This window comes from Ixodes scapularis, unplaced genomic scaffold (genome assembly GCF_016920785.2).
Source record: "Ixodes scapularis isolate PalLabHiFi unplaced genomic scaffold, ASM1692078v2 PGA_scaffold10__122_contigs__length_95168666, whole genome shotgun sequence".
NCBI lineage: Eukaryota > Metazoa > Arthropoda > Arachnida > Ixodida > Ixodidae > Ixodes > Ixodes scapularis.
In genome coordinates, this window is record NW_024609836.1 from 12604882 (window position 1) to 12632832 (window position 27951).

At 43.5% G+C, this 27951-nt stretch overlaps 1 protein-coding gene and 1 long non-coding RNA gene across 3 annotated transcripts in view; one reads left to right on the forward strand and one right to left on the reverse strand.

Annotated features, from left to right (window-relative positions):
• Positions 1-892: 892 nt before the first annotated feature.
• Positions 893-27951, reverse strand: part of LOC8030094 (two pore calcium channel protein 1) — a 68046-nt gene continuing 40987 nt past the window's right edge. For both annotated transcript variants that reach the window (XM_029976976.3, XM_040498998.2), the window contains exons 9-19: positions 27419-27620; positions 24151-24295; positions 19566-19730; positions 18240-18307; positions 14622-14703; positions 14449-14518; positions 12025-12238; positions 10751-10841; positions 8214-8327; positions 4028-4206; positions 893-1872 (exon numbers count right to left, since the gene is read on the reverse strand). In XM_029976976.3, the coding sequence (XP_029832836.2) occupies positions 1742-1872; positions 4028-4206; positions 8214-8327; positions 10751-10841; positions 12025-12238; positions 14449-14518; positions 14622-14703; positions 18240-18307; positions 19566-19730; positions 24151-24295; positions 27419-27620 (1461 nt within the window). In that variant the 3' untranslated portion in view covers positions 893-1741. The remainder of the gene's footprint in view (positions 1873-4027; positions 4207-8213; positions 8328-10750; positions 10842-12024; positions 12239-14448; positions 14519-14621; positions 14704-18239; positions 18308-19565; positions 19731-24150; positions 24296-27418; positions 27621-27951) is intronic.
• LOC121833771 overlaps positions 10717-27951 on the forward strand; it is a 36439-nt gene continuing 19204 nt past the window's right edge. The window contains exons 1-2 of the long non-coding RNA XR_006076859.1: positions 10717-10858; positions 11227-11258. This is a non-coding gene — a long non-coding RNA (uncharacterized LOC121833771). The remainder of the gene's footprint in view (positions 10859-11226; positions 11259-27951) is intronic.

Consider the following 27951-nt stretch of genomic DNA (forward strand, 5'->3'; position numbering starts at 1 on the left):
TATTTATCGTCAATGCATTGGCGCAGATCGCGCGGAAACTTCGAATTCGGCATTTGGAAATTTTTTTTATACTCCACAAATACTGAATTCCCAAGTTTCGAATTTTGAGGGTAATGTCCCGGCATTATTTTCAATCGTTTCGGATAATAGAAAAAAATGATCTCAATGTGTCAGTGTCCCTTTAATTCCTTTCTTTCTGGGCCCACGGCGAGTACTAGGACTTCTTTCCTTCTGCACAGATTTCGAACGCTCCAAGGCACATATATCGGGCGGGGGTCGAGCACGGAATCTTGCCGAAGAAGAACTGAGAGCATAAGGAATGAATTAAACCCATCTGGTTACAGTTCGGAGGATTTTGCTTATTTTATGAAAGGTTCTGGTCAGAAGAAAATGCAAACCGATAAATTTCAAAACTCTAGTTGTTAATGATTGGAATTCTCTCCCCGAAACGATTGCACTCGAAACTAACCAGGAAAAATTTGGTTATCTTTGCTAGGCAGATCTCAAAGGTGTTTGTCATTGATCGAAATCCTTAAGTGGTCACATCCACGGCTTATTTACTGTTTCCTTAGGAGAAGTTTATGTGGGCTAGGGTAACTGTGCCGAATATTGTCGTCTATACTTTGTCCGTGTCCCGTTGCACTCTTTTATCCCGAAACTTTACCTGTGCTTTTTATATTGTCTGCATAATATGCATCTTGTTCACAATTAACCAAACATTTACTTAACAACTCTCACTGTTAAATTTTCTACTAGAACCCCCCTCATGTGATGGAAGTGCCTTTGACGACTAATAAACTGAACTGATAAAGAAAACCAATCCTAACAGTAGTATGGTCTGAAATCATCAAATATTCTTAATTTTTTTTTATAACAAACAAAACACATTTGCTGACAGCCAAGGGCTTTGCTTTATTTAAATATGGCGCACTTGGAAGCACTATCACATTTGTCAAAAAGCACTAGTTTCACATTATTACAACTGAAGGAAAACTAAGTTCCTTGCATCAGAAATGTTCGGGATTGGTACAAAAAGTGTACTCGTGCATAAAGCTGCACCAAGAGTATCTCACACTGCCCTAAACAATTCAAGTTTTTAGCGATTAACAGAACTGGCACAAAGGAGTTATTTGTATAACCATAAATTAAACCTGGATGTGTATACGTCAACAATTATAAGTAAAAGTACCAGCTATCTAGGTGTATATACGACGACAATTAGAAGTCAAAACGACTGCTCATTTGTCAAAAACAATCTCTTAACAGGATTCCAAGTTTCCAAAATTGTTCTGGGCTTGGAATGTGCTTGTCTTCAACAGATGCGACCAAAAGCTCTTGTTCCCTCTTCCGGTCGGTTATTACAAAAGTTACGCTGAATAAACTGTACCTTAGAATACGATTATTTTGAAAATGCACACACACCTCTTCAAATATTCTCCGCATTGATTGTGTCTCAATACCATTCAGCCAAAACAACCGCATTCCATTTGTAAATGGCAAAGAAGCAAACCATCGCCATAATGCTGTAAATCTAACGCTGAGCAACTTAAACAGAGTCATTCAGCCTACTTCCTACATTTCAAATTAATGTTTGGAGTGGCAGAAACCTGCCAAATGAGGAAAGAAAAAAAAAATACCAGTAGCAGCGGCACTGTGAATAGACTGCAAAGTTCATGGAATGATCAAATTGCACACTTTGTGGATCTCGCAGCCACTTGCACTTCCGTCTTGGCTAGCGCCACTACACGGCCTGCTTCTTCCCGCAAGTGCATGGGCATGTGCAGGAGACATTGGCAGCAGCCAGGGCCATGATCTCCAGCTCTTCCAATTCATCTTCAAACATCATCACCAGGATGTCTTCCACCCGTCGCTCTGCAAGTCAGACAACATAGGCAAACCGTGAAGTGTCTGGTGAAACTTGTTACAATCATACTGCTATCCAATCTCCACAAAATATTTGTCATCCTTGCCGAATGTTGCTTTTACGAACGCAGTGTTATCGCTTTCGCCTATTTCACGAAATTTACCAACATTCTTTCCCTCTGCATCAAGATTTACTAACATGCTTGTCAATTATTTCCCAATGCTTAGATTACCAAACAAGAATTGGCAATATCCTATGCAACACAAATGTTTCTAAAAAAATTTATTCCTATCTTTTTGCTTTCGAGAGAACCCCAGTTGTATCCAAAAAGACGACCAGTGTGTAGGCATGCTGGTGGAAGCTAGTCATGTCATAAAACTACTCATGTAGTGTGTGCGTGTGGGTGTTACGAGTGCTTGAGCCTTCGACAGTGCTCTTACCTAAGATGAAAAAAAAACTATACAGTGTGTGGAGACACTGGCTGCGGAATACATCTTTGTACCTATTTCCTTTTCTTCTACTATAAAAACTAGCTTCAACCAATAATTAAATTTTTTGCCCTCTTTGTTTAAGCTCATTTTAGTGCAGGTGCAGTGCAATGTTTAGCAAAAATGGCATTTTGGTGTAAGATGTAGAAGACCTTCGTTCACGGAGCAATTTGGCACAAATGGCGCAGCACATTCATTACTGCAGTCTGTATAACTGCCACTTATATTTTTTGTTTCTCAGTAATAAATTGTCTATTGTATTCTATTAATTAGGCCTTGAAACCAAGTACAACAACACATTCCAAGAGAAGGAAGTAGTATCTATAAATTAATAAAATTAAAATAAATAATTTTTTCTTGTTTCTTCATTTTTTTTAGTTAGGCAATGCCATGTTCTCAAACCTTTGCATTCTATCACCACTGCTAGCGTCACATTCTCAAGGAGTTCCAGCTTTCTGCAATGCAGTTTATCTTAGTGGCACGAAAGACCAGGTTTCAGTTTCTTGATCCGACCGGATCCACCCAGTGGATCTTAACTGTAAATTGACTATTGAGGTGGAAAAAACAGTGCCTGCACATCGAAAGCTCAAACTTTCACTGAACGTGCACTGAGGTGGTGCCTTTCACCTTTTGAGGAATGAAACCACGAATCTTGCAAAAGTAAACAGTAGGCATGTTTACTGAAGACCAAGCTAGCGACGCATGTCACTTGTGGCGCTGTCTTCCGATAGACGCAGTGAACAGACAACAGAGTGTGCTTGGCTTAGTGCATGTGCCCCCAAACTGGGTTCCTAGATATCCAAGGATTCCCTGGATTTCCCTCATGGCTTTCCCTGAGCTCTCAAAGTTCCTTGACCATTCCTGCGACCAGGTTAGGCATTTTCCAATTCTAAACCACTTGTTGCTGTATAACCATCAGTCAACTCTCTCTAGTCTGCACATTACTGTTTACAAGGTAGGCTTCCACACTGCTTTATTGAATTAACACCGAGCCTGAAAGGAGTTCCTTGGCTGTCAGTCAATGGCGATAAGGGTTCCTTGAGAGTGACAGGTTTGAGAAACCCTGGTTTAGGGAATACAGCAATCGTTATGCTCACATTACCTGCAGCAGTCAAAGAAAATATAAGGCATAAAGGATGAGGTGGGTATGAAAGAATATGGGAAGCCTTTGTCCTTCAAAGGGACATGAAACAAGTTGGCAGAAGCAAGCCTGATGGTCCTCCTTTCAATCATGCAAATACCTAGGCTGGATGTCATCGTAAATTTTCTGCGATATATATCAGAAAATGGATGCAACACAATGTTTGGTTGCGTTTTTAATGAGGAAAAGAGTGCAAACTCAGTTTATGCACCCCAATATCCGAAAAAACCCAATATGAGTCATGCGCGGCATTTTCCCCATTAAAGCGTGAGCAAACATCAGTGGTCACATTTTAATTGGGAAAACGCAATGCACGATTGTAATGAATCCTTGTTACCCCTTTCCTTAGATGTTATTTGCCTTTTCCTGAGATAAGTCTCTGAGAAGATGCGTAAGGAGATGTTCGGTCAAACTTTTAATAGAGAAGAGGCCACGAATAATTTTCAAGCTTTCCAGGACACTTAGGGTATGTAGTCACGTTTGCACAATAAAACAACATTCTCGGAGGTAGCTTTGGTGTCCCAGAGCACTCACTCTTGACGATGTGAAAACGACTGTGGACGCTCCCGGACATGTCGGGAACATTGGGGTTCCGTGCAGAGTCCGGCTTGTCAGTCTGCTCTTCCAGAACGTTGTGATCCGAGTCAACGTGGAACATGGAATGGTTCACCTTGGCGTCCGCTGCCCCGTCCTCCGCTCCTTTGCGCGGTTTCCTGCATCAAAGCCGTCCACGCGTTCAATGCGAGCTATTCGCTTCCCCATTTTACGTTAATTGAGTATTTTAGGCAAAACCTTCAATTCTTATCTATAATGAGATAAGACGCAATCTGCCCATGTTTCTAGTTGCGCTACTTCCTCCTAGTGCTGCATTTTCTGGAAACACTTCGACTTTCAGTAAGTTGTCTCCCACCGTGTTGGTGAGCAGCATCTGGCACTTTCCTCATTTGTTTGCTTGCACACGATTAGTTACTGGCGTCGTTTCTTAGTATTGGTGAAACACACAAGCACAGCTAGCAACTGGCTCCGTGGATGACAGAACTCGGTAAGTATGACTGGAGATCATTCGGGCTCCATAAACCCACGCTTACCCCGCTTTTTTCTATTTTGGCGACCGACAGGTTGACTTCTCTTTTTTGACCAAACGCAATGAAACAGCACAATCTTGTTCAGATTTTCGTGCTGATTTCAGATATCTATTTTTTTTTTTTTACTTGGTAAGTTCTTACATTAATTACAATTAGCTCACCTTTTACTCTATTACATACTGCTATTATTACAAGTAATAAAGATAATAATTATTATCACTTATTACAATTACTGTATCCTGCTTATCACCAGCCTCTGCTACGGTGCCCTCGACATTTTCGCGTTCAGCAAAACAGCGAGCAGACGACCAACAGGCGGGTATAGGACATAAAAAATACATGACCACCATTTTCGCTTTACTTTCAATAATCCACAATCTCCGAGTTGAACTCTAGAAAGGCTAAACATAAAACTCCTTGCGAAATGACGTTTGCGTTTCCAGTTTCAGGCACGTACGAGGTGCGATCAAAAAGTTCCGAGACCGATTTTGTTAGCGAAAAAGAGAGGGGAGCACAGTGATGTGTGGGCAGCACACAAAAGAAGGAACCGCCGTGTCTCGTTATGCCAAACGGTGTCGATCTGTGAACATTTGGAGCTGCACTACACTATCTTTCCTGACCACATGCACGAGCACGATGGCGATTTCATCATAGACTGCAAACCGGAGCCACAGTGAACATCATGCAATTCTGCGTCAAACTCGACAAATATAAAACGGAAACCTTTCAAATGATTTGGCAGGCTTCTGTCAAAAAGCAGTGAACAGTGCAGTGTTTTAAGTGGCACTCGCGCTTCAGGAACGGCAGAACATCGCTGGAAGACGAAGAGTGGTAGGGCTACTTGATACGACCCCTCTTTGACGTCAGTGACGTTCTGCATTCTTGAAGCGCGACCGACACTCAAAACCCCTCCCACGTCTCCTCAGTTTTTCACATTAGTCCTCTAAATCATTTCAAAGGTCTCTGTTTTGGATTTGCCGAGTTTGATGCAAAGTTTATGTTCGCTCTTGCTTCGGTTTTCAGTCTATGGTGAAATCGCCATTATGCCCATGCCTGTGGTCAAACAAACTCGTGTAGTGCAGCCCCAAATGTTCACAGAGTGACACCCTTTGGCATGATGATGCAGGAAGGTCCTTGCCTTTGACTACTGCGCACGCATCGCTGTGCTATCTCTTCTTTTTATGCCACAAAATTGGTCTTGGAACTTTCTGACCGCACCTGGTACGTCTGGAATCTGAATTTTGCAAGACGTGCCCGATGGGGTCCTTAGGGCCTGACCCAGTATGTCACGTGAAACTGCCCATGAACTAAACATGTTTAAAAGTTGAAATTTTATGTGGTACAAACTATATGCAGGAGTTGACTAGAATACAAGGACTTGTTTTTCTGAAGAATCTGCATTTTGACGAGAAGTGGTGAATTTTGAGAAGGACACATAATTTAATCCTATATCGTATAAGCTCATCCACGTGTTAATAAAGCAGGCACTTTCCATGCGTACCATCTAGGAGAATTTTCTTACATTAGGTGCGAATGATGCACAAAATGTGGAATACTATCCAGGAAAAAAATTATCAGCCAAAATTTGTTTTTGTGGACTTTACACTGGGTGCAGATTGTAGTCTGAAAAATATGGTACATAATAGACAATACAATCTCCAACATGGCTCTTATGAAATACCTTGGACAAAGACAAACTATAAAGATCATAAACTCCTAAACAAAAACATCCAGCTCGCTTAGAAATGACTGAGGACTGTGGCTTGAAGCAGCTTTCTAAACAGCAGAAATGCATACATTCTGTCATTTCCCATTAGATAAGTGGTTTAATGTATCATTTACTCTATCTCGTTAATGATGCATCCTCAGCCTCATTCACTGGATTGCATTCTTCCACGTCAATCAAAGGTATCGATGGCTGTTTGAAGGAACCGTATATATAGATTTCTCAATGTATCACGCTAGGATTTACTACAGAGGTGCCCAAAAGTGGTGGAAGCTTTTGCTAAAATTGTGGAAAGGTTGACTGACCGGAGCAAATCACATGTTTTCCCTATACTTCTTACGTACACTTAAAAATATTTTGTGTTGTTGCGGCACTTATTTGGGTCAAAGAAAGTGAAAAATGGGTAGGCCAATTGTATTTTCTTTCCATTTCGTCAATTTTTGATGCCAGAATAGCTCAGAACGATCTTTGATGATTTTGAAAAAAAAGGCTTAGAGATAATTTTTTCCTAGAGAAAACACTTTATTTTCTTCCTTTTGACTCTGGAGGTTGCATGTATTCACACTCTCAATTAATAAACGCACCACCCTCAGCACCTCTGTAGAAAATCACAGCGCGACAAGTTAAGAAACTGGATCATGCGGTCCCGTCAAACCGCCATCGATTCCTTTGACCAGTGGCGTACCAACTCGTTTTTGAGCGAGGGGTATGCTCCTTCGTTGTTACAGAGTGACGAATGTATGTAGCTCAACCTTGTGCTTTGTGACAAACACAGAGATCTAAAAATTACCAATGAAATCTGCATTTGAGGAGTGTGAAAACAAAAAAGTTAGTTTTAAATAAACAAGAAAGAGGGCGACTAGGGTTGCTCAAAAGTGACCTCTGGGTGTGAGGTCGAGGTGCCACTGCATGGTACCGAGTCGCAATAAGTACAATACTAAAGCTATTGTCCTAGTTTTGAGGCATGCAGACTTTTTGCCTATATACAAAAATATGTCTTAGATAAATAAATATTCTTCACAAAGCAGGCTATGATGCTACTGAGACCGAAATTTACCTTTGGCATGCAGGAGGAACACCTGGCACTCAAAGGGTTACTACTGATTTCTTTATTCCTTCCAAATGGGTTCAGTGACTAGCCTCACCCCATGATCAGTTTAAAAAAATCATGATGGTGAAGAGCCAGCCTGCACCTTATGAATTCACTGACTGTCTCTTTGCTCTTAATGAGTGTCAAGTTATCTGTCACCTTATGCTAAGGCATTGACTGATATTGGCAAGCAGGCATGACCAGTTGTTGGAAATCGAAAATTACTCCCAACAGCTGAAGGCAACAAGAGCAGAGGAATATAATCATAATATATGCACTATGCAGTAATTTGACCCAATTGTGAATGAAATATCCTAAAGAAAATATAGTAAGAGTGCAGGCGAGCTGGTGATATTTTGATTTCAGACGCTGTCTGTCAACCAATACTAAGTCACAAAGGCCTTCCAAAGTTGAACTGGTTCACTTAGCACCAACATACCATTGGTATGTGTGCCATGGTGGGCAGTCACACAACATTCAAGATCCTCATGAGCTGGGCGTTTCCCAAACTTGGACAACCCGGCCAAGCACTATGAGTGTCCAGAGCAGAGAGTACTTGCTACACATCCCATTTGTCCACCGATCCCAATCCCAAGGCATGGTGCTTGGGAGTGAATTAGGATGGCCCAAGTTCGTTAAATATCACAAAAATAGCGCAAAAGACAATGGACAAGTAGATGACTAGATGGTACAAGTGCTTTTGCCGTCCAGTCCTCTGCTTGTCCTTTGTCTTTCGTGATAGCTGTTTTTTACTAGTGAATTACGTGTAAGAAAGCAAACGAGAGTATGTTTGCAAAGACGGGAGGAATCACTACTCACTTTCCGAGCTTGAGTCCCATCTCGCCAATCTTCATTTCGACGGCACTTTCGAGCTTTGTCTTGTCAATCGTGTACTCCAAGATGAAGGCTTCCAGCACAAAGGCCGTGAAAATGCTGGAAAAACAAAAAGAGGAAGAGCAGATGTCGAGGGTGCAAGTTCTCTTTAATGGGAAGAGTTCCCGGAAGTTCCAGGTACCCGCACACTTTTCTGTTTCAGATACTGTACAGGAGACTTCGTCTGACAACATGTCGCCCGTGTATTCAGATTGGTGGTGTTCCTTAAGTGAAAAGAGCGAGAGAGAGAGAAGGGACGATGGGGAGAGAACGTGCGAGACGTTTCGATGCGTCGACCAATCTGGCCAGCCCCATTTGTGTAGGAAAAAGACATTCGAAGTTTACACAACCAATTCATTCTTTTGTGGCACAGGCAAATCTTGACTTTCCTCCACGATTCATAGTAATGCTGCAAGGTGAGAACGACAGGGAGGAGCTTCAGTCGGACCGACTCCAGCGCAAGCTTTCTATCTTCGACAATGGCTCGGCGTCTCATGCACCTTCAGCACGCGCGCGCAGCCAGAGCATGGTGGAAGGCGTGGAGCACACGACGGAGACTGGGCGTTAGAAAAAAACGGGCCCTGCCGTTCATTCCATGGGCGACTATGTTTGGCTTTTGTTAAACATACGAGATATGTGCGAGCTTTGTGGCAGGTGTGATCTCAACCAAGAAGCCCTCAAAGACTGACCAACGAGCAGAAAGGAGTAACCTTACTCTCGTTGCTTTCCTCATTGCCGTATTTCCCTCAACAGGAAAGATGGAAACAACACCCTATGTTCCAAAATATACTCAATTTTACTCCAGGGTAAAGGTTTTGTACCTTGGCGTACTAAAACACGACGAGCATGATGTAGGTAGCGCAGGATCGTCTGCGCAGACATAATGGTATTGACTGTGCCGTTGGCTGCGCCACACCTCGCCCACTAGGATTAGCAGATTTTGGGAATTTCGCACACCATACTTTGTTTGCCAGTTTCATTCACTTGTAAGCAAAATTAAATCCAAATATTTGGCATGAGGTCTTTTTAGGCGATACTAAAAAGAATTGCATTGGCTTCCTAATATTTAAAATGAACCGGAGTTGCAATTTAAAGGGCAACTCCGCTTAATTTCAAAAATTTTGAGATAGTGGCCGATTTTGCTTTTTGAAGCACTCAAAAACAATCCCCAATCCTTTGTTTCACGAAAAATAAAATATTTTTCGTGTAATTTTACTCTAGCCATGATCACAAACCGAAACCGAAACGGTGGCAAAGCCGGACAACATTGTATATTCGGCATCACTAAACATGTACACCCACGTGATATACAAGGGGAAGAAGGAGCTCCCCTCTTATCAGGATTCTCCTTTGTGCCTCCTGGATTAGCACAGGCGTCGCTATTCTCCTCCCAGAAGATTATAGAAGATTAACCTGTCACTAAAAATTCTTACAAAAGCAGCTTCCCTCTCCTCCTTTTAATTGGTGTTCAAAAGTATGCGATGTAACACAAGCCGCGCTCAACGAGGCGATCGGCTTATCAGTAGTATCAATAGTCGAGCGCCGGGCCGGCCGAGCGCGTCACTCACGTCTTTCAAGGCGCTGGCGCCACCCGTGCTCTCCCCGGGAAAGAAAACAAAATTGAAAAAAAAATGCCGGGAGAAGGAATTTGGAGGAAGCGGAAATGCAGCCGGGCAGTGTTGTCTGGCCCGCACGTCTCATCCAAAACCAGCGGATTCGTGCTTGTCAAACTTTGACAGCGATTTTAATGAACTTCTAGGCGCAATTCCGTCGTAATATTTGCCATGGGGGTTTTGTAGATGATAACAAAGAGAACTGTATAGTTTTGCACTACTGGAAAAGAAGCGGAGTTGCCCTTTAAGGGAGGGACATGGCCAAAACATAAAAATTATTTCCACAAAGTTTCATTCATTTCTGCTGCATAGTTAACTTATCATCTGGATACTTCAAATGCATTTTCCTCCATTCCAGTTTTTTCAGCAAAGGTAAATTTAATTAGGCAACCTATCATTTAAAAATAAAACGAAAAAAAAAAGGCTCCTTTGAAGGTTTTTTTTTTATGACTGAAATTTAATAAAGAATGAAAATGTCAATTTTTTCCCCACTTTATTGACACCTTTAATAAAAAAAAAATATTACCAAGACTTTGTCAAGGGCTTGAAAGGTACAAAAGTTGCTAGATTTTTCAGAACAATGTTGTTAGAAAAATAAATCACATTTTACAAAAATACTTTTCACAGTCTCTCCCGAGATTTTGCACTGCATCTGGAATGTGCCATTGGATCAATCAATGCATCAATCATTCAATCGTCTTATTTTTCTTTCTACAAAAAAAAGGGTGATTGGGGAAAAACCCTGCAACAAGTGTAGCTTGACGAGGCCCTGATGTGTTGCAAGCAAAAATCAAAACCCAATGAGTTTTTTTTTTTCTTTTACATATTGGAATTATTGAAAACAAGACACCCTGCGTATGAAGAACTCACTTGAGCACTATGACCACGCAGGAGAGATGGAAGAGCAGGAAATAGAGCCGTGCCCCTTTGCTGGTGACGTGGACAAACCCCTCGGTAAGAAGTGGACAATAGGTCAAGGTAAAAGTTGATAAATAAAACACTGCACTGCTTCTCAGAAGGCAGCATGAAGGTCTTTTGAGGGCCCCAGACATTTTCAGGATCAGAATGCTAACCATCATCTACACTGCACCGAATAAATTTCCGAAACCTGGATGTTTGTTGTAGTCGGGTGTTTAACTTTCATTCTTTGGCCGGGTCAGCTCCGCTCAAAAGTGGGAAAATGGTAAGATGAAAATGGCACCGAGGCACTTGTGTGGCTATGTATTTACTTTCATCTTGCTTACTGTGTCCCTCACCCCCAGTTCCAGATCACCCCAACAATATGTTTACACTGTTCTCGGCAGTATTAGTTTTAATCGCTTATTTTGTCTTCCCTTCTTTTCAAGACTCTGGACTCTGAAGCCGCTGCAATGAACAAGTGAGCAACTTCCAGTTTTCACTCTTGATGAATTATCAGTAAGTAGTTTTGTCAGAGACGACAAGCAAAGAATCAATAAAAGAAAAAAGAAACACTGAGAAACTAAACGTCTAATGTAGCGACAATGATCGAAAAAAAAAAAAAAATACAATGGTAAATACGTAGCATCGCGGATGTCAATGTCTCGGTGTAACAGCGGGATCGAGCGCTAGCGTAAGACCGACCCGACAGAGTGCGGGTACGGCTGCTTTTATACAAGTTCTCTGTTCCCGAAGGTTCTAAACCTAAATGGACACAGTTACTGAAAAGAATGCACAAACTTGCTAGAGAAGCAAAGAATAGTAAAACTACACTCACTGCTTAATGTGAAGCCGCGCTCAAACTCGCATTAAGTCCAACAGTGGCCAACGTTACGATCGGACAGATCAAGTGGCACCGAAAGTGGATTGTCATGGCACTCGTCGTATTCACACTGCTGAGTGAATACGTAGTGATCCGGCGCTTTCTACTGCGTGGGACTGGTTTAGACGGTGATAGAGAATGCGCAAAGATGACAAGCCTCGCGACGATGCACTTTTAACGCTCGATTGACTCAATTGGGTGACGTAGCGTTCACTGCAATCGGATTTAGTAGGAAACAGTGTAACGAGGTTCGAACTCTGCTCGTTTGTTCGAAAGTTATCTGTGTCACCCGCTCGGCCACACGTGCGGCAACGTGCGCACCGCAGAGGAATCCGCTTCGGCGAGGCATCTCGGAAAAGGATATTGTGCCACTGATTGACGACCATGAGCTCGAAGAGCACGACGAAGGAGCTGAAGATGTCGTTGAAGTTGTTCTTGCAGTAACCCGTGGCGTAGAAGGCGGAAGTGCGGAGCTTGGGGTTGCCGCAGTAAGGCACAGTGGCATTGTGGTCCCCGAAGAAGCTGATCTTGTCCTGGAAGAGCTCCATGCCGATCACGGCGTACACGTAGTACACCGCCTGGATAGGGATTAGACGAATTAACGCGTGCAAGGCCATCTTGGTAGCGTCAAGTTTCTCGAGTTCCGGTTTTCCTCAGCATTTCCGAGACAGAGATGCTCTGGTGCAAATTGTGATTCAGCAACTTTATTGTTTTCTCACTTCCGACCACCCAGTGTGGACAAAGGACTAAGCGGTCAGGCCTTCATTTCTGAGGACCCTTTCAATTTTTCCTTCCACATGAAGATGCATGACATACTGCTTAGTAGCTTCTTCACTACAATACATGTGATTCAAGGCTAGTTCTTGTTTAGCTGTCACTGGCAAACGTTTTAATTTGTGTGAAAGCTCAGACTTTTTGTAAAGGAGACTGTGCCCTGGGCAATATTTTTGAGGTGTTGCAAAGAGCTCTAATTGGGTTCAGATAGCATCGACCTCAAGCAAAGGTGATGGAAGTCGTGCCGGTTAATGAAAATTTCTTCCACCCTTGTAGAATGACAGCATTAACTCTCCCAAAACTACCGTGGCATCTGCTCTGGCCCATTTCGAGGTGAATTAGAGTACCAGAAAGAAGCGAGGGAGAAAGACAGGAAGCACTCGAGTGGGCAGACGATGCCACATCCGGGTGGATGAAGGCGGACACCTTTTTGGTCAGTGTGAACAACCAGTATGGCGGTGCTTTTAGCTCCCACTATAGGCCAATCCATTTAGCACTCTCAGGGCGGCACAATTTTGTTCTATCACAACGCCCTCTCCACATGTCCGGGAAGTTCAGCAGGTTTGGCGGGGTAAAATGAGAGAGAGGGCACATGCTTCATTTCGCTAGCAGACGACAAACCAGGAGGTTACCGTTCTCTATCTTCGGGCTGTACGGCAGGCTGTACCAAGCATCGAACTCTCGCTCGTGGTTGCCGTTGCGATGTGGTTCGCATTCTTAGAATATTTATGGCTACTCCAAAATCAACCTATAGCGCTGTTGTTTTATTTCACTAAATGACTAACTAGCGTGACTTGTTCCGTTACTTCAATAGCAGTCGAGACAGCCGGCAGTACTATTCTCAACCACTGCATCTATTGTGTCAGGAGAGCATGTTTTTATTTATTAATCCAGACTTCCACTCAATGTCGCTAAAGGACTACACCAGTACAAACTTTGTATAGTAAAAACACCTATAGCAACCAGATTTACTTTCCGCCGGAGAGACCTTTTTTTTTTATTTGCACGCAGGTAACGGCGCAATCGGACCCAGTTAGTCTTTTGAGCATAGCATTACACGATAACCTACATGTCACAATCTGCACATCTGCAGTCAAAAGTTCCAAAATGACGCGATTTTAAACCGAGTTTGAACGCCAGCCAAATGTTAAGTACAGCCCACTCGACAAAGCAGACGATGAGCGGGGTGAGAGGGTGAAGGTATTTTTTCTCTCTCCGCTCTTCCTAGTGGGACAGACCATACTCCATTCACCGCTAAGCTGATAGTGCAGCTGAAGCTACATGCTCATTGGATTGGTTACTTGACCGTCTTTTGCCACAAAATCACGCTCCCGACCGTTCCCACGCGGAGAAAGCGGGGCGACGTTATCAAAGAGAGGCGGTTGATTGTTTCAACAAGCGCATAGTTTCCATCGTGTTGTCAGTTTAGGGGGGAACAGGGTATAGCTGGGAATAGTATGCCACGGTAGTTGGAGCAGATACGTTCACAAACTTGTGCATGAAACCTGACTTCGCTCGTAAGTGGGCTAAGTACCATGCTCAAGGTGTTTCGAGTCTTCTGGAGATTGCCATACATAGAATCAGAGTGCCTGTTCCTGTCTAAAATAGCCAATATTTAAAGGCCTCCCAAACTTTGACAGATGTCAAGCGACCCGATGTCACTATATCACGTGACGTTGGGCCACGCAATGTATTGCCAAGAGTTCGAGCTCTCAATCCGATAAAAAATAGGTAAAATAGAGCGTGTGCATATGTTTTATAGCATGTCCATATTTGCATGATGCATTCTGCATACCGGACATTTGGGTAATAGATCAAACGAGTGCCTCAATTTCTTTTTTTAGTGTATCAATTACAGTTCCCCCAAAATTTGCACTACAATTAAAAAAAAACAGAAGGGTGGCTCTTGCACGGGCAACTACGGCTCTTTCCTGAACAAACCAAAGCAGGTCAAGGTGCTCTAAGCACTGGTTGACTGGACAAAGAAAGATTGGTGAACACTTTTTTGACTCACAAAAAGCACACCACCAAACGTCAGTATGGATGGACCGAGATTGGTGATGGTGTTGATAATCCCTCGGAATCTAAGCAAGGAAGAAAAGAGGAATTGTCAGCCCGAAGAAGTGACCTCCCGTGAGCTTTAACTGGCACACAAGAGGTGCAGAGCATTCATTCGCAAGTACTTACTTTTTAAAGTTGCGAATGAGCTTGACCAAACGAAGAACCCTCAGTACAAGCAGGATGTCGAGGGTCATGGTTTTGTTTTCATCTGAAATGTAGCGGACCAGAAATATTGGAAAGACTCGGACCATACGACACAAGAAGCAATCGCCTACTCGACAACACTCAGTCTTACTAGGTAATAGGCCATAGACTTTCCCGTGTTCATTTGTAAGAAAAGTCTAGAGATAATTTTCTGGGTTTATTTATTTTTGAAAAATACTACCGTACAATACCCCACTTTCACTGAAAACTGGGTTTACCTAGACATGGGCACCTGTCCATTCAAATCAAGCACTTAACGTATAATTTGCAGAATTCCCCAGTTTGTAAAATGGTAATAGTAGTAGTGGGTGCTTGAACGACGTGGCTGCTGCTGTGGCATTTTATGGTAGGTGTAAAATAGGTTGTCAAAACAGTTGCTAGATTTGACAAAGATTCTGCTTTGTGCCGTCCAATGTCGAATTTAGGCTTCCCGAAGCCTACCATACAAAACTAAAAAAACAAATTCCAATTTCACATTCAAAGAAACAGCAAAAAGCAATATATGCCACTCTACACCTGATCTCTACCGTGGCCAATAATGTTAAACTGAAAAAACAATTTCTTTATTTCAAGTACTCTGCCTAGGCAGGTTGTACAGGGAATCCACAACGTCGGCCAAGCATCGGCCTTGTTGATTTACGTGCCCCATCCTGCACCGGTGCAGAAAAGTGTAACGTGGAGCAGAAACGTGCAGGGCAATATACGTTCCGATTGGGTCTTGAGATACGCTGCAGCCGTAAATCAAATACGGTGGTGTGCACAGGGTGCAGCTAGTGCAGGAGGTGGAGGTAATCAAATGAGCCCAATGTTCCCAATGTTGGCCTAGCATCGTGTGCCATTGCACGTTTCGCACCGGTCCGACTAGAGTTACTAATTAAGCTATAGTAGAGACCACTTACAACGTAACCGCTTATAGTGCAGGACCGGGTATAACGCGGTTTTTTTAAACCACCAATTCGCCTCCCATAGAACTCCATGTATTTACATACCGCTTAAAATGCAGGCGCGCGAAAAGCAATACCGGTTATAGTGCGGTTTTTGGCACAGCCCGCCGACCGCGCCGACGACCGAAGCAGCGAGCTCGCTTCCCTGTGCGACACTAGATAACGGCGCTGACGGCGCGGGGCAAGGATGTTGCTCGAAGAAGTGGAAAGAAGCAAAGAGAGAGGCTTCAGTTGCCATAGCGACGGAGGGACGCACGCACGTGTCATTCACGTGTGTGCATCCCTCCGCCCCTCCACTGCGCTGGCAACGAAGAAACAAACAACCGCACCGACAAACCAATCGCAGATCGAGGAAAAGTGTTCGCGCGCGTTGCATGCCGGCCAGTGACCAAGCGCCCAGTGCGCTCTCTCCTTTCCCCCCCAACCTCTATTACAACGCTTCTCTCTCTCTCTCTCTCTCCGGTCGCGGGCCGGCTGCTTCTATCCGCAAACATGGCGTCGGTTGTGACTATCGTCGTAGACGGCGTTCATCTCATTGTTCCGCGTAAAAGCGCTATCCTTCGCTGTGAATTTTCGTTGTGTGTCGCTATGAAAACACAGCACGTACTAGAAGGGAAGATCCACCTACTCGTGCGGTGATGTCGTGGCGGCGCTTTCAAGACGGCAGAAACGCCCGTGTCGTCGTGTTTGTTTACTTCGACTACAGTGGTGACTTCTAAGCATTTGTGTCCTCGAACATCGCCCGGATTTCTTATTTGGCGCATTTCATGCGTGTGCTCAAGTTGAAGGTATTACTGGCGCGTACCGTATGAAGGATGCAAATTTTCACGCGTTTTCATCTCCGGAGAAAAGTGATTAGGGTTAGCAATCCTGAACGCTCGCAACGTCCGTCCGCAACCCGCAACGCCGTTAAAAGGCTGCGCCAGGCAAAAGCCGCTCATTTCTTTCAAAATGTGTGACACACTTGCGACAGAACTGTACTAGTCTGGTGAAATAAAGACTTTCCTCAAACTAAGCTTTATTTTTCATCCAACATAAGATAAATTCTTTTACAAAGGTTAGTTGTCTCATGGCATGTATTTTGGCCTGAAAAATTGATGTTTTGGTTATAGCGCGGTACCGCTTAGAGTGCGGATTTTCGCGACTCCCGCGACATACATTATATGCGGTCTACACTGTACTATGCAAAGAGTATCAACATTCCACTCCCCGATTCTCTTTTGGGTGACGCCATCTTGTTGACTACCATCAAATATCGAGCATCCGCCCATCCCACAAAAAGCACCCACCCCTCAATTTTGTAACATTTGGAAAATACGCAAAAGATATATCTTTCCATAATAATGACCTAGGAAGCGTCCATCCACCAGTTTTACACAACAATCTTGGAATTTTGAGTGGACACTTGCTCGGGATTTGACGGTAGCGCAGAGCGGGCAAAATTGGCGATAGTAATGGTTAGTTAGAAAATGCAACTTCCAGAGCTTTATATGGCATAAAGAAATCCAGGCGATGCCCTGCTCTGTTGCGGACTGTTTCATCATTTCCGGAAGAAAGAAAAGCGTTTCCTGCAATTTCAGGCAAAGCTTCCGACAAATGGCAACCAATGATTTTAGGTAACAAGGTAGCCGAAGTGTCGTTACTCTAAATGCTGGTTTACCAGTTGCGTTTGAGCATATTCCATTCCATTGTGACTGCTTACATGAAAGAATACATATAGTGCCTGGATACAAAAAGTTTCCAACTGATCGACTGGAGTCTCGTGGCTCATGGACTGCGTTTGCTATACGAACCGCGAGGATGCAACAAATCCGTCGATCGTCCGCTAGCCTTTCCCCCCCCTTTGTCCTCACCATGCGAAAACACAGCCCGTGCGCACTCGCTGTCAATCTTTGCGGAAGGCGTCCGCCATTCGATTGCAGATGCTTCCCATGGTCTGAGATGGACCCTCTCCCCAATCTAGGCTCTCTAAGAACACGCTAGTACACTGGCGCCATCTATCAGGCAGCCCTGGAACATCTGCGACCTACATGTCGTTTTAAGCATCATCCTTTCACCGCGAGCTTGAAATGATTTTGAGACGTTATGAGCGACTGTTTCTCGTCAATAGTGCGTACAGTTGAACCTCGATTTAGCGAAGTCACCGGGACCCAATAATTATTTCGTTAAATCGGGAACTTCGTAAAGTCGAGAAAGACATTCTTCGGGATAGGCTGCGCGGGGAATCCGAATTTGTTCGTTAAATCGGGAAACTCGTAAAATCGGGTTTCGTTATATTGAGGTTCAACTGTAGTTCGATCTTGCAGATACAAAATCTTCGGCGTATCAGAAGTAATTTAGGGCTATCCGACACACGATGCCAGTGTGCCAGCATTTTCACTCCTCGTGAGCGATTACGAGGTAACGCACGCACTTCATTACACTCAAATGCAAATATGTGAACCAGCCTCGAGACATAAATTATAAGTTATTTTATATCTTTAGGTCTGGCTTTTGGCATAAAGCCGACACAAAACCAATGCTGGTATACAGCTCGGGTGGCCATGAATTCATAGAAACAGCAGCACGACATCGGACGAATTGTCGCAAAACTCACGGGAAGTGCCAATAATCTCTTCGTACACCGCCCCGATGAGGGCCGACCCAATGATGACGACGTCGAACCTGCGAAAACGGAAGACAAAGTGCTCATTTTCTTACTATGCGGGGCTACTCATCAATACGAGATAGAATGAAACACAAGCGGAAAATATTTGCATTCATCTGGCTCACTGCTTTTTAAAAAACTTCGGGTATCACCGACAATTCGATACAAAAATGGGCAGAGGACGAAGAAGAAAACGGGGACAAAATTAACCATGTTTGTATGAGGTGATCGAGAAGACAACAGAAAGAAATTCAAATGTTACTTAGTCCCACCGATAAAGCTGGGAGACGCAAAACGTGCAACAAAGCTTTTGTTGTACATGTACCAACTATCCTAACCATCATTCACCTAGTGCAGTGAATATGGAGTTGGATTTCCAAGCGAGAGGTCAGTAATCCGAATGCAGTTGTGGGATGCGGAATTTCGTAAAAGACAACTGGCCCACTTACGTTTTCCTTGCAACATTTCGCAATGCTCTAAGTTGGTCCCATCAAAAACAAAGTGCGTTTTGAAACATTTAAAAGTTTAGACATTTTGGTTGTTGCAGCCAGAAAGCGCATAGGTTAAGCTTTCAACATTGTCCAGCGCTCACTGACCGGATAGACAGGTCGAATTGTTTAGGGAGGCTAGGTCAAGGTCAGATTTTAATGCTAAATATCATTAAAACACCAGCGCTCTAATTGTTAACACACAAACTCTTGCAAAATTTGTGTATATATTTATCTAAGTACTGCCAATCCATCGAAGAGTTGAAAAAGGAATTGGAACATACAATGAATATGGAGTACAAGTATAACTAAAGGCACGTTCACACAGGCGATGTAAAGCAGTCGCGCGATGCGACTAGATCGCATCGCAAAAAAATGAGATGATCACACTGGTGTGTGCGATGAGCGAGTCGCTTCTCAAAAACTCCCGCTCCAAATGCCACTGATTGGTTCAGCTGCTCCGCGACTAGATCGCATCGTAAAAAGTTGAATCAGCTAGTGACTGCCCAAATCGTGTGGCTTTTCTTCTGCGATGGTCGCTTTTGCGATGAAAGTTATTGTGCAACTAAATCGCATTGCCGGTGTGAACGCGCCTTAAGTGTATGCTATAAATTTCAATACACAAAGCATTGATGAAAAATGGAGATAAACATCCAGCTTTTCACTAGACATTCTAACTTCCTTTCTGCATTGCAAGAACTGCCTAAAAGTGGAGTCTCCACTGCTGCGGAAAAAAGTTTAATCTCAGCCTATTAATCTTTTTTCAGATAGAAGAAATTCTACTTACACATTCCAGGCTTGCTTTATAAACCTGATGAAGCCAAACGTGTAAATCTTCAAAAGGATCTCCAGCGTGAAAACAGTAAGGAAAAACCACTCTGCTTCATTCACGTCAAGTCCAATCAGAATGGCGTTGATCAGGATTAGCAGGTCAAAGACATAGCGAAAAATCCTGGAACGAAATGGGACCGTTTCTTTGATTACATGTTAGCTATGTGGACCCATAGTAACTGCGGATGCAGTGCTACAATCAGGCACGAATCCAAGTATCCAAGGGGGGAAAGGGGGGGGGGGAGCCCATGGAAAATAATGAAGAGGGCACGCTTTTCCCAATTCAAAACCTCTGTCCTGCAATGATACCTTTTTTGTGGCCATCTGTGTCATTTTTTCTTTTGAGTGGCTTCACTAGAAATGATGCCTAGGAATTTCACACTATGTTGCACAAATTCCAATGATGCCACACTAGCTCGCTAATACTTTTATACATTCTCCAACCAGCCAGATGAAAAGGAGAGACAACAATCTATCAAAAGCCATTATGTGCATGCAGACAACCAAGTCTCCAAGAGCCCAAGTCATGTTTCACAAGCCGTGGAAAATGTGCAGGTTCTTGTTTCCCATACAAATCTCCATATGTAACCTTCTAAATTAACCTAGCATGCTCTTCATGTAACAAGTGAAAGATGGTCGAGAGGAGTGTTCATGCTGCCTAACACCAATATTCTTCTACAAACTGCCCCAGCCCCACCATAGCTCTTTCAAGTTCTGGCCTGATTTCAACAGCGTTACCGTCTTGCCCATTTCTTTGCCCAGATGGATTCCACCTTTCTGCAACTAAAGTGAAATTGAACTGCGTCAATTTCGAGTCAATTAATACTACTCTCTCTCCTGCTCAGCTCAGAATTGTTCCATGCCAATGCCAATTGCACATGCTCATCTATGCTATGCCCAGGGAAGTCGACTACCTAATTACTATTTCTAGACATGAAAAGTGTATCTAAAAACTATGGCATTCATAGAGTCAATGCTGGAAAATGCAGGCCCCTACATCAACACTGTGATAAAAAAGAAATGCCCTTAATGCTGAAAAAAGAATCTAAACTCAGTTAGCTCAAGAGAAAAGCTAGTTTAGCGCATAATAGTGTATGTACGCTTTGTGAGGTAATTCTCACAAGATTTAGTTGTCTAAGAAAATAACTGTGCCTCATGCATTCCAAATGAGATGAGATTGCCTCGATAAAATAACATATCACTTATCTTAAACGCAGATGCAAGTATCTTGGCTCACGACATAAAAGGGGGAATTAGTAACACTCTGCACGGGGCCATACTTTTTTTTAATACGGTACTCAAGATGAAAAAAGGTATAAGCACACTGAACAATAAGTACTAACTTATTCATTTATTTACTTAAATAACCCCAGGGCCACTGGCACATTAGAGGGGTGTGGGAACAACAAAACATAGCAATGAAGAACAAACGATGGTAATTTTACACTTAGCAGTTCATGGAGATTTAAAACAGTGAAGGGTGTAAACAGCATTTTCAAAACAACGGATCATTAACAATGAACGCAACAGAAGCCGGAACGTGGTTCCATACCAAAGAAGTATAATTAACAAATCTGGTAAGGAACCAATTTATCATTTTCGTCTTGACATCAATTTCAGCGAGGAGTATTTTGCTCATACGCACAATACTTGAAAGTGCACAACGTTGTCTTGTTATACTACATACCGTATTTACTCGCACAATGAACGCACTCGCACAATGAACGCACCCCCCAAGTCGGCTCTCAAAATTTCGACTTTTTTTTTCACTCGCGTAATAAACGCACCCCCAACTGGGACGTCAAAATTCTGACCCCCTCCCCCACGCGCGCGAAATGAACGCACTTTTCTTTCCTGGTGCAGCGAGGTCGCGAATGCATGGGCAGCGTGGGCGAACAAAACGCCTTGCAAAAGGCGTTAAAAAAAATCGCAAAGGTCTAACGGAAGCAAGAAAAAAAAAACATGGAGAGGAGCTTTTTTTTTTTGCACAGCGCAGTCTGGACGTTGGGTTCGCACGCCGCCGCGCGCAAGGAGGTAAGAAAGAGAAGCGGAGAAGCGCTCTAAGTGAACGAAAAAGCTTGCAAAAGGCGGCAAAAAAAAAAAAAAAAACGGAACTAAAAAAAAAAAAAACTTTTTTTCTTTGCACAGCGCAGTTTGGTTACGAAGGGGGTCGCGCGCCGCGCGCAAGGAGATAAGAAAGATAAGCGGAGAGCCCTCGCCTAAGCAACGCCTAAGCAAACAAAACAGCTTGCGAAAGGCGGCAAAAAAAAAAAGGAACTAAGAAAAAAAAAAAGAAAGAGCTAGGAGTTTTTTTTTTTTTTTTTTGCACATCTTAGTTTGGTTACGGGGTCGGGCGCCGCGCGCAAAGAGATAAGAAGTTACTTCGATTTTTTCAGGATAAAAGGTCCCTTCATTATGTGAGTAAATAGGGACCCAAAAATTTTACTTCGCGTAATGAACGCTCCCCCCAACTTTGCATCGATTTTTCGGAAAAAAAAGTGCGTTCATTCTGCGAGTAAATACGGTACATACATATCAAAGGGAACCTACTCCTCAACAAGAAATCTCATACACTACAAAATGCAGACGAATAAAGAATGCTATCAAGAGGGAAACATGGCTTTGCAACTCCAAGCTTAACTACCATATTCCTTGGCCTACAAGTTGTTGCCCACCCCCCCCCCCCCCTTTCCTCCCCCCCTAAACACCTGTTTTCACAAAAATGTCAACACAAGTCACACTTGGTAAACATTTAAAAGGTCGGTGTGGCAAAACTGCATTTGTAAGCCCGCATATGTGTAGTGTGATCACAATATTATGTACAAGTGGGATCTATTTACAATCTTCTCGCAATAAATTGGGCGAAAACCTTCATGGTAAATTTGTGTAGTTAAGGTTCATATACATACAAAAAAATTGCAAAGAAGTTGTGCTGTTGGAGAAGACGCATCGACGGAAATTTTGGGAACAAAACAATGCAGCTTCACACAACAGATAAAATATAGGTAGTGAGGTGATGACGACGAGATCTAAAATTTTCCACCATAACACCAGCTTTGTGTCAAGTGGAAGAATATGAACATTCTAAGACATGACTTCTGTTTCCTGGTAACAATGCAGTCTGGACCACACACTTTAGAGGCAAAATTATTGGGGAAGGCAGTGCCCAAATCAGCAAAGATTTACATCCCACTCGAAAAGCGATATTGATGATGCCAGGCTAGCAAAAATTCTCCCAACTCTCAGTACGAAGCACATCAAATGCTGAATGAAAGCTCTAGATGTCTGTTTTATTCCTCGTGGCTGGCACAGCCAAACTGCACATTTGGGAAAGGGACAGGACAGCAAGCAACAGAGCAGCATGCGACGAAACAGCATACGAAAGAACATGACGAAAGAGCAAAGAGCAGGAATCCACGAAAGAATTTGAGTGAATATTGAAGTAAAGAAAACGTTTTTGCATAACAGTGCCACCTGCTTGGCAACACCGACCGCAATTTCCATATGTCCAGCGTAGTTGTAATGACTGGCCCTTTTGCATGCTTTTAAAGGATGCAGACGTAAAGTCCTTGCCATAAACCAGTGGTTCTCAAATGGGGGTCCGCGGACCCTTTGGGGTCTGCAAAGGCACCCTTAGGGGTCTGCGAAGCACTGTCTCATCAGTCAAGCTCGGCAATAAAAGTTGTATTCTTTTCAAATTGAGTAGAAACATTCCGATTTTCGGGCGAGTTTTCTCGTGTGTATGTCAATAAGGGTAGTCTACTTCACACTTGCCCTTATTTATGTCAATTTATTGAATAATTATCAAAATTAACCTAAACCTTTCCCTTCCCCTTACCATGAACCTAAACATTTCCATTCCCCATCACATCCGCCGATCCACAAGGGGTCTGCGAAATATCAATGGTTGAGAACCACTGCCATAAGCTATGCGGCTTTTATTTGAGTAAGCACAGTACGACCTCGTGCGAAACAGTGAAGACCGTGGCTTTAATGAGAAGGACAATACTTTCTGATCTTTATTTTGCACGAGTCACATTCACGCTTTATATTGATGTTTCCCTATTTTAGACACGTTTCTCAAATTCTTTTGACTGCAACAAAACCCGAAGTTGAAAAGCTGTTATTTTTCTTTTTACTGCATAGTCGTTGCACAACTTTGTATTTCTTTCTGATGTGCGAGATATTTTAATTTGAACATAATATGCAAAGTGCCTCTTTCTGGAACATCAAAAAGGGGAGGAACCTTACCAAACACAAAACTTCCCATCACTACCCACCTCCTGATCAATCAAGGAACAGATAACGAAAGAATTGAAAGCAAAAAGCGCAAAGGCAACTAGACATGCACACTGCAAATTGCTTATCCCTAAGAAAATCTTAGTGTCTCGATTTCTCTATCGAGAAGTGACTTTCCTACCCGAGCGACTAAAAGCATTTCGTGGATTTAAAGGCATGCAAATTTACCAACAATCTGAGCTGCAGGTGAATGGAACACATTGAAAGAACTTTTCTAAGGCTCGTGAGGCAACCCCACTCACATGTGCGCAGTCATGTTGCGGATCAGCATGGAGACGGTGCTGTTGTAGACGCCGGGCATGACTCGTTGAAAGGCATTCTCACTCTCTTCGGTTTCAATCACCCTCACATTCAGCAAGTCGGCCAGGTACATAAAATCCGGAAGGTCTGCACAAATTGAACATGTGGGAGCTTGAAACAATTTTAAAGTTTTAGCATGTACAGTATGGTGCACAACATGCTCTACTAACATACAGTCATGTTTTGTAAATACAAACACCTCTGTTCCCCCCCCCAAAAACTGTCCCTAATGCGAGTTGCCGAAAATCACGAGACAAAAGTGCACGTATTTACCCAGTTCTTCTCTGAAAATGTCGCCTTTATGGCAAGGCATTCGTAATAAGGGGGTTCATGTTAACTAGACAGAGTTCCTGGTTTTGGGCAGTTGGCAAATCAGAGGACAAAAATGAGCACCTAAAGGGCTATTGACCGTTCGACATCTCTTGCCATCATAGTCATGGTATCTCGTTTGCCACTCGGGACCTTGCTTCCTGGTGCGGGTATCAGGGGGCAAACCAGAGCGCCCTCGCAGGTTCCCCAAACTCCCAAATTTCCCCGACCGTCTCTGCCCGCTCAGTAAAGTGTTCTTTCTGGTTGGTGTGGTGGATCCGAGTCGTCCGCCGGTGCGTAACTATGAGCCAAAAGCACTCCCTCGAGTGCAACCATTGTTCACATGATCTGTAGGCTTCCACAGCTTTATTGTACCAGTGCCATAAATAGGAGGCGTTCCTCGGCTAACAGCTACGAAAGATGGGGGTTCTTCCATGAGGAAAATATTTTCGTGCTCTATACTACATTTTTTTTGTTGTTGTTTTTTTTAGTTTGAATTTTTCGGTGCTTGTAGTTTCATAGCAAAATGAGTTGCTGGGCGAGTTCGTTACACATATTGACTTAAACAACGCAAACAAGGTAAGGAAGGAAGAGACAACAGGAAGGAAAGATCACTGACTCACAACTGAGGTTTTAATGAAGAAGAAAAAGGAAAAATGTCAAGTGCAGTAATATTAATAAAGTAAAGCAGGAAAAGTTAGTAAGTTATAAAAATTAACCTCTCTCTAAGAGCCATGTTAAGGGAACGACAATTTACATTATTAACCAAACCCAAGTGAATATATCTGTGTACAATTATTCACAAAAAGAACAACAAAGTTGACGGTGACCCAAAGGTTACTGGCTTTCACAAGAAAAAAAAGAAGGAAGAAAACAATAATTTAGGAGCTAAGATTAAAAAGTTCAAGCTCTTTTGCCGTCAGAGCAATCGAAGGCCCACTTTTACAGGCTAGGCCCTTATTCGTGATCTTGCACGCCTCGTACACCTCTCTAGTCTTTTGTTCCTTAAAATGTTTAAGCACCTTTGTCTCGGAAAACGTTGGTGTTCATTAGCAATCTCTCACATGCACAGCAAGATGGCCCGCTGGCGTTGAGTTTAGAGAAAGTGCATGTTCCCCGAGTCTCACATTGATGCACATCCCAGATTGTCCCAGACACACCCTTTCACATGACAACGGTATTTTGTATATGATGCCGCTGTGACATTCCATGAACTTCTGTGCATGGTTGATACCCATGACCTATGTAAAATCAACCATGCACGGAAATTCGTGGAATGTCACAGCGGCATCATATTGCCGCGCTCGCAGCGGGCCAAGTAGGCAGCACGCGCGTGGCCTAACGGTTATCGCGCTTGCCTTCCACGCGGAAGGCCAGGGTGCGAATCCTGGCCTTGTGTTGCCAGAACCCTGGCAACACATTGCTGTGCGTGTGAGAGATTGCGGGTGCACACCAATGTTTTCCAAGACAAAGGTGCTTAAACATTTTAAGAAACAAAAGACTAGAGCGGTGTACGAGGTGTGCAAGATCGCGAATAAGGGCATAACCTGTAAAAGTGGGCCTTCGATTGCTCTGACGGCAAAAGAGCTCGAATTTTTTCATCTTGCTTTGTAAATTATTGTTTTCTTCCTTCTTTTTTTCCTGCTTGTGAAAGCCAGTACCGTTTGGGTCACTGTCAACTTTGTAGTTCACATGTGAATAATTGTACATAGGTGTATTCACTTGGGTTTGGGTAATCATGTAAATTATCGTTCCTTTAAAATGGCTCTTAGACAGAGGTTAATTTTTGTAACTTACTTCCTCTCCCTTCCCTACTTTATTAATATTACCACACCTGCCATCTATCTTCCCTTTTACTAACTCTTTATTAAAACCTCAGATGTGAGTCAGCACTCTTTCCCCCCTGCCGCCTCTTGCTTCTTTACCTTATTTGCACTATTTTTGTCCATAACTGTAGTTTCATTTCCAAAATGTGTCTATAGTTACTGAAAGGATAAGGGCGGCAGGGCATACCCCGACATACACACCACCAATGTCCATATCATTACGTCAGGGGTCTCCAAACATTCTGGCTAAGGGGCCAGATCGGGTATCTGTCGCTGCCTCGAGTGTTGAAAAAGAAATAACTGTTTATAAATGAGCAAAAAAATAATTGACTATCTTAGATAAGCATATAAATACAAAATTAAAAGTTGGAGTCAAAATTTAAAGAATAAAAGGTGGATGAATACTCATCCTTTATTTAACAATCAATATTGCGGTTGAGGCCCAGCGCTTTCGGCCAAAAGCGATTGCACTGGGGGCCGTGGGATTGTGCCCCTTGCCACCTGCTCCCTCTCGCCTTTGGTCGCCCATTTTCTCGGTGCTCGTAGCCTTTGCATGCAAGAATGGGGGAACAGCGTTCACGGAAGAAGAATGGACACGCTGGAGCAATCGAGGAATTCGTGCGGCGCATCCACGAGAACACGTTTAGTGCTAGTAGTAGTTGCTCTTTGTGCGATTGGTTGTACTTTACACGAGACCTGGTGTCTTTGTCGGTGGCTTACCACGAGATTCTTCAATCGTCGTACCTGGACAGTGAGCTGACTGCCTTCAAGGTGTGAGCTGCATGCCTACGCAGTGTTAGTGTGTAGGTGAATGGCACAGATTTGACAATCACAGCGCAACGCAAAAGAGACAATAAAATGTTACACCGTTTGACGCCACATCACCGAAATTTCCACTCTGTCTCGACGCAATATAATTGAAACGTCGCACCAGCTGAGGCTGTCCATTTGCATCACGTCATGCGATTGTCTGCACAATTTCCTTTCAAACTGCGCCTATAACTGAACTGTAACCGAACTATGCCCATAACCGACCCCCCACCATGCGGTCCTTACTGCAGCCAGAGACACTCACCGACTCTGTTGTCGCCATTCTGGTCCAGAACGTACCAGAGAATCTTCTTTGTGGTTTCACTCCTCGCAGGAGGAATCTTGTCGAGTAGTGTGGCAAAGCGGCTGAACGTGATGACAAAGTTGTCGCCCTCTCGCACTTTTAACAGATCAAAGGCCTTCGAGAGGTTGTCACGCTTGACAGCAACCATGTTCTGAACCTCTACCTGCGAAGTGCAATCAGTGTGAGAGCTACTTGCGGTCACATAGAAGAGTGTGGCAGTCGGTTATATTGAATTTTTTTTAACGTGAACCTTTCTTTGGCTAAGTGTTTGGCATTACGCGACGCCTGGATAAAAGCGTGGCTGCGAGGCTCGACACCGATTAGTTGACGGTTAGGGAGAAGGAGCAAGGTGCTCGATGCCGACTGGTTAATGGGGAGGTCACGTGATTAAAGGGGCAGGCAAGGAGAAGCTGGACAACTTGTGTGCACCGAGGTAGAGGAGCTTGCGAGTATGGAAGGCTCTTGAAGATCGCCAGGTTTATCAGCCCAAATAG